The sequence below is a fragment of the Sardina pilchardus genome, chromosome 19 (genome assembly GCF_963854185.1).
Source record: "Sardina pilchardus chromosome 19, fSarPil1.1, whole genome shotgun sequence".
Lineage (NCBI taxonomy): Eukaryota > Metazoa > Chordata > Actinopteri > Clupeiformes > Clupeidae > Sardina > Sardina pilchardus.
Genome location: NC_085012.1, coordinates 16,846,583 through 16,853,884, shown reverse-complemented (window position 1 = coordinate 16,853,884; position 7,302 = coordinate 16,846,583). Strand labels below are relative to the sequence as shown.

Here is a 7,302-nt window from a genome sequence, read left to right as displayed (position 1 = left end):
GATGTGTTGAAGTTGTAGGTAGGTTACTGTTGTAGATACTCCAGGTAAATATGTGAGTAAATCATTGACATTGTGCAAACATGGATAGGATCAAAAACACGGCTGAGAGCCTACTGATAGTGAGGAGGATTCTGTTTCTCCTATCAAGCCTTTTCTATAAACAACATTTCCCTCATTTGTCAGCATATGAAGAGACCAAACCACCAACACTAACTATTGACTAATGATAAATAATCTCTCTTGACATTTGGAACACTTTTGCCCAGAGTTGAACTAAAGAAGCAAGTGCGATTGTACAATACTGCATAATGCCCTTATTCCAGTGAAATGCGCAGTTTATGTGCCAGAGTCATAAAGCTTGGGGACTGGCAGGTGACCAAGCTGCACCAGGAATCAGAGGATTGGAAACCAACACTGCCATAATTCTGTGTGACACATGAATAGTATATGTGATTGGATATGAGAAAAAAACAATCATATGGTGAAATCAAAAACCCCTTGATTTCTGCTTCGTTTCAACCATCTCTGGTGTAATTTGGTATCAGATGGTATCAGAATCTTAAGCATCTGTTGCGGGTAGAGGTGAAGCTACAGGGTTTGAGTTTGCATTTGCAGCAGCGATCAGGTGTGGTGAAACTGTTGGTGTGGCAGTATGTGAGTTCAAACAGGGTGACTAACCGCATGCTCTTGTGAGGCAGAGGTCAAACAAATGACTTGATACATGCATCAGCACTTGGTGCTGACTTAGCAGTGATGAGCACTTGGTGATTTAGCAGAGATGGGTGTGAATAGTTTGTCGCATCAGTTGCTACAGGTGTAAAGAAACGTACAGGTGCGAGGCATGGGGCAGTGTGTGAACGATGTGGGGTTGGTTGACAAGGAAGATGTGTAACAGCTGTGAAAGGTTATGATAGCAAACTGAGCTTTTGAGGACCCCTGGCCCTGTGCAATACTGGGCTACTGATGCTACTGTATGTGATTGTGATAGGAATGTTGTTGTTGTTGAAGTCAGTCTTTTTTAGCCTAATTTCTCCTGGGATTAGTGCAATACTAATACTGTGATATGACTGGTGCATATTTGTTTAATGGTCAATTGTCTATATACCCTTGTCTTTACCCTTTACATGTGTTTACCCTGTCATCTACTCCCATGGGTACAATAAAGTAACAGTCTATCTATCTATCTATAACAGGGCACCTCTGAAGCCTTATTTGTTCGTAAGACTGTATCAGTCTTAAAGGCCTGAGTATACTTCTACAGATGCGGTCTACGCACTGGACAGATGACGCAAAATTCATCCTCCATCTGTGCAGCCTTTCTGTCCTGCAGCCATGTCTATGTGTCCATCCATACAGATCGTGTGCATTGCCTGTGCCAAACTGGATGTGTCCAGTACATGGGACATACACATGACTGTACGCTGATGCACAGAAGCAGACAGATATTTAGAGAAGCGTTTGCTCAACACAGAATATCAAATTGTCTCTCCACTGTGGCCAATATGATTCACATCATACCACAAGCCCCTGGAAATTATTTTCACTCTAACTACGTCTGTGATTAAAAATAGTCCATGTTGCACCTCTTGGTCCCACACATTCATATCTTTATCTTTTATTAACTTAGCTTGAGGAAATGTGAGTACAAATTATTACTCGCCCGCGGCTTGATTCTTAGAAAAAAAAGCCAACGCGGCACAAGCAGAGCGGCTACATTTGGAGGAACCAATTACCGACTGAGGCCATTACAGACAATGAGCGAGGAACTCTCATTGATGTCATCGGCAGGCGCGGAGGTAGCTCTGCGTTTCATTTACGCAGGACAGGACATCGATGGCAACCTTCACGTGGCTTGTTAGGCCCATCAACCTCCACGGGAGGTCACATTTGCTCAGGGAGACCGAGAGTGCAGTGTAGCGTGCGCCTGAGTTTGTACGTTTGGATATTCAGCGGTTTGTTTATGGCAGTGATGTCTAAATGTGTTGTGTTGGTGAGGCGGTTTCCTTTTCCATATAATATGGAATCAGGGCAGATGAATTATCCTTAGGCATTTGTCATCAAACAATGCAAACCCATTTACATAGGCATCAATGATCAATGTGCATGTGTGTGTGTGTGTGTGTGTGTGCGTGCGTGTTTGTGTGTTAGTGTGTGTGTATGTGTGTGATGTGCACGTGCATGTGTATGTGGGTTTTTAACGATAAACTTTTCAATGAAATTCACTTTCTTTTGTGAGCACACAAACACTGTGAACTCAAACACACACACACACACACACACACACACAGATTCTTGAGTTTGGCGAACTGGCATGAACTCGGCTGCAGTGGCAGAAGGATCGCGGGGTGAGAAGAGCACTAATTTCCACCGATGAAAACATCAAAGCCAAGTCGAAAAAAGTCTGCATGAAGATATCATTACCAAAGAGATGTGGGAGACTGCTGTTGTCATGACAACATTGCACGTGGCAAATGCCTCCCTGACATTGCCCAATGTTACTACAGGTCAGTTGTAGCTATGGCAACAGAATGATAACTACTACTCAAATAGATTAGAGGGAGAGATGACACAAATGACGTATTAACGTGCAAGTGTGGGTGTGTGTGTTGGTATTTTGCATGTGTATGATGGGTTTGGCATGCTCTTGTAGGTGAAGGTGTGTTTATCTGTGTGTTTATCTCACAGTGCTATCATGCTGGCTTAAATTATTCACAAGGACATTCATCCACCAGTGTGAATAACTGAGTGGTCACACACACTCACACGCCCATACACACAAGGACAGGATCGATGGTCGAAATTTCAGGATTTCATTTTGCGCAAATGATGGCAATTAACGTCTCAAAACGTCCATCGACAAGCAAAGCAGGCTTCTCAGTCAAATTAGCATGCCTTGAGCCATGCCATAAAAAGCGCTCAATGTGCTAATTGTCATATCGATCCAGATTCCATTAACCATGGTGGTTTGACAGACATTACACGTGATCCCGACGGCCCTCTGAAACCGGGCTCTGTCCAGAAGAGGGTCAGCTGTCGAGGTGGAGAGAAGTAAACAGTTCCACAGTAACACTTCTAACGAATCGAATAGACCTGAACCACGCAGCCCACACACACCGTTTTCATCCACTATAGCCTATCTGGATTACTTCCCCATGGTTGTCACTACCATTCTCTGGCTATAGTGTTGTAAGTGTAGAAATTAAAAGATAGTATTTACTGTTGCTCCAAGGTCTCCTTTTGCACTGTAGCTTGAGTATCAGTCCATGTGTAACTGGACCTTGGGTAAAAGCATCAGCTAAATGAAGAAATGTCGATGTGATGCACTAGCCTCATCATGCCAACTCTAACTCAGGCTCATGTTAGCGTAGCGTAGCGGAACCAGTTCACCTCCCCACCCATTGGCTGCAGCTTTGGGCTCTATACCTAAAAGCACCTCTCAATGTCGGGTGGCCCTTGTGCCCTGTACTGTCTGTGCCATCCTGTCCGCTAATGCACATAGCTCTTTAGGCAGCGGTCATTGCCGTCACCTCTGTAGCTGATAGCTGTTATAGTCAGCAGCGGCACTACGGGCATCTGGGATACAGCACATCCTCTGCTGATAGCCATGCGCTTAGAGCAGCTTGAGGATCAGAATGGCCAGTCGATGTTACAGAGGGCAGTTAGCAGTTCTAGTGGAACAGCAGTGTCCTGTGACACAGTTCACAAGTCCTTCCAAAGTGATCACATTATACAGGCATATAGCCTTTTCTCTTCACTAGTATACTAGATGTATTGATGTTGAAATGGGAAACTTTCAGTGTGCTTAGTGTGTGTGTGTGTGTGTGTGTGTGTGTGTGTGTAGTAGGCTAGTGTCTAGATGCTCCGAGTTCTTCCCATCGCCTACATACGGAGACACCCCTCAGTCAGCCTTGCGTAATCACGGTTCACATTTTCAGCCCTACAAAAATATTTTCATGTGTAGGTGAATGGCCTGAGTGTATAACAGCAGAGGGGAGGGGCCATGAAAGGGGGGACTGTGAGACAACACTACAGCAGTGTGTGTGTGTGTGTGTGTGTGTGTGTGTGTGTGTGTGTGTGTGTGTGTGTATGTGTGTGTGTGTGTATGAAGGGCCTTGTGTTTGTTACAAAAGTGTCTATGACAGTACCATGGGTGTGCTGTGTAGGCCTACAGAACCGTGGGGGTAGTCCTATAGACGTGTGTGTGTGTGTGTGTGTGTGTGTGTGTGTGTGTGTGTGTGTGTGTGTGTGTGTGTGTGTGTGTTGGTGGTGGGGACTGGGTAAGCAATAAAGACTGTATTGTGTTTGAGACAGGATGTGTATGTATGTCAAAGTGGTATAGTTTGCCTGATATGAGGGTTCTCAACAGATATGGTGAATATGTGCTTGCGCGGGCGCTGTGTCTGTGTGTGTGTGTGTGTGTGTGTGTGTGTGTGTGTGTGTGTGTGTGTGTGGGTGGGTGTGTGTGGGTGTCTGTGTGAGTGAGTGTGTAACATTGGGGTGCTGAGTGCATAACAGTGAGTTCATGTAGTTGATATGCATATCTGGACGAGAATCCTTAAGCTTATCCAGCCAGTGAAGCTTGAAAGATGGGCGTGCACGCGCATACACACACATGCACGCACACACGCACGCACACAAACCCACACACAGGGAGTGCAAAGCATGAAGAAGTTCCTAGCGGAGACAGAGAGGGTGAGAGAGAAGGTCTGATCCGCTGGCCACTTGCCACACACATACACTCACCCACTGTTCCCCTATGCTCACACACACACACACACACACACACAAACAGCCACACACACATACTCTTTCCCTACAATGCTCACACACAGACACACTCACCCACTGTTTCCCTGTAACGCTCACACACTAACCATATGCCCTCCACACCAGTAAATGCACACTCTCTCTCACACACAAAGATTTATTGCATACACATACACTTATCTCACTCATTGGACTCATAGCACTCTGTCTCTCACACACACACTCGCTCTCACACATACACAATAGTTTTTCTATGACAAACACATGAATTTTCTATCTATCTCCCACTGATTGCAATTACTGACTGACTCACCACACACCTGGTGACACACAAAGTATGCGTGCACACACACACACACACACACACACACACACACACACACTTTTCCAACTAAAAGTCTCCACCACACAGCCTCCTCACCAAATGAAGCAAATCTTTATTCCCCCAAGATCCTTCCCCTGACCTCTCATCTGGACAACAGAGGCTCATCCTTTTCCTCCTCAAATCTGTCTAACCACTGTGTTTGTGTGTGTGTGTACTGTATGTATTTCCTAGCGCCAGACCAACCAAACCGTGGCCAAACCACGCCAATAAAGCTCTTTGCTCTGCGCCCACATCCATTTTTAACATCAGAGAGAAGCACAGAGTATAAATATCTCTGTCTCTCCACTGTCTTTCCCACCGTCCTTTCATTTAAACGCACATCACACATGGATCCTTTCCTACTGGTTATAACCTAATTTAGTGACTTGCTTCAGAGCTGATGTCTTGGCTGGCGTGTGCAATTATGCTTTAGTCTCTCTTTTTTTGCCAGTGCAAATCTCTGTTTGCATTTCCCTCAACCTTTAGAGGACAACATGCTTTGGATGGCATCTCTATATATGAGGGGGGCATGGTGATGGCACCAGCTAACTCCGGCAGACGGGAGGGCCCTGGTGTTTAACTGGCAGTGCCCTCTGTCCTATGTCACACAGTATGGTGGGCTTCCTAGTGCCAAAAAAGCTATCCAGCTCCCTTTCTTTGGTGACCTGCAGAGCCACTCCGTCCGCTTGGCCTCGGGGAACAGACGTGAGCCAAGACACTATTCAGTTATATTCTCACACTCGACTTTTTCTGACTTGTGCATATTCTTTGTGTCTGTTCAATGAGCCATTTCAACTCTGAGTTCGTCTACAACGCCTGGGGCGCATATATGCAGTGACACAAGTGATTCTATGTGATATAAAAGAGGTCTACAGTCAGAGCTACAGACAATAGTCCTGAGCTGTGTGGACAAAACCCTGACGTATAGGCTACACAATGGCAAGTAGGCTATTGTAGAATTTACTGTAATCGACAGGGCCAACTTTTAAAAACCTAGATGCAACCACCTGACATAAAACTGAAAAATTGACGAGCGCCAGCCACAACAAAAAGAAACCGTTGCTGAAAGTTTGTGTGTCTCGAGCTCCCGAAACTTGAACACTGTCTTCTCTATTTCGGCCTCGGTCGCTGCGCTACTCATATGACCAGCGCAATACTTGCCCGGAGATGTTTTTATCACCACCGCCTGATTTTTCCTACCAATGCTTAAAATAACAGTATGACAGGAGTTTCGCACTCTTACATAAACACCTGTCATTAAAGTGTAGCCTGAATCGCGGAAAGATAATCCCGGGTAAAATTGAGAACAACCAAGGGAGTTGAGCGGTACCAGGACTACCAGTCCCTCCATTTCCTGAGGGCGAACGTTTCGTTCAAGACGGGTCTAACACTGAACTCATTGTAAGACTCGATTCCATGCCGTCAAGCGTCGTCCGTTTTCTTGATTTTCATAGCATACACCATATAGAAATGTTATATTCCTTAAATGGGACTGAAACAGTGGAAGTGACCTTTTGTCCACTCCTTACCTCAACATTGAACCGCTCCTCTGCGTGGACCGCACATAACGTTAAAATCCACAGAATGAAGTGCAAGCAAAGCGATTCTTGACAAAGATTGTTCAAATGTCTTCTAGAACCGAATGCTAACAAAATCATTGCGACCCCGTGTGTTGTTTGGTTGTTTTATTAAATGCAAATAAAAAAGGAGGAATAAATTTCCTGCGTTCACGCGGCTGGAAACATTGCTGAAGATGTGGCACTCGCTACCCAAACTGAGAATTCGTCGACTGGCTCAAATGTAGAGAAATTCGAAAGAGGCCCTTATCGTGTTCTTCGCCGAATATCTCCGCTTTCTTTGTTGACTGGCCGGTGTCTTTCAGCGCCTGCGGACAGCACTGCTATAAGCTCCTACATACTCCGCCTCGGCTGCTCCTCCGCGGCATAGCTGCCCGATCCGTTTTCAACCATACATCACCACAGTGCGCATGCGTCTCTCAACCCCCCGTCCCCCAACACAAAACAGAGCATCTCTCTCTCCCTCCGTCCCTCCCTCCCTCTCAAACACACAGACACACACACACACACACACACACACACACACACACACACACACACACACACACACACATACGAAGAACCGAGTGCGACCCACGTCACGGAATGTTGGAT

The 7,302-nt window shown here is 45.7% G+C and overlaps 1 protein-coding gene across 2 annotated transcripts in view; it reads right to left on the bottom strand.

Moving 5' to 3' along the window:
• Positions 1-7,091, bottom strand: part of LOC134065661 (matrix metalloproteinase-16-like) — a 24,289-nt gene extending 17,198 nt beyond the window's left edge. For both annotated transcript variants that reach the window (XM_062520644.1, XM_062520643.1), the window contains exon 1: positions 6,661-7,091. In XM_062520644.1, coding sequence (XP_062376628.1) covers positions 6,661-6,789 — 129 coding nt within the window. In that variant the 5' untranslated portion in view covers positions 6,790-7,091. The remainder of the gene's footprint in view (positions 1-6,660) is intronic.
• Positions 7,092-7,302: the final 211 nt, after the last annotated feature.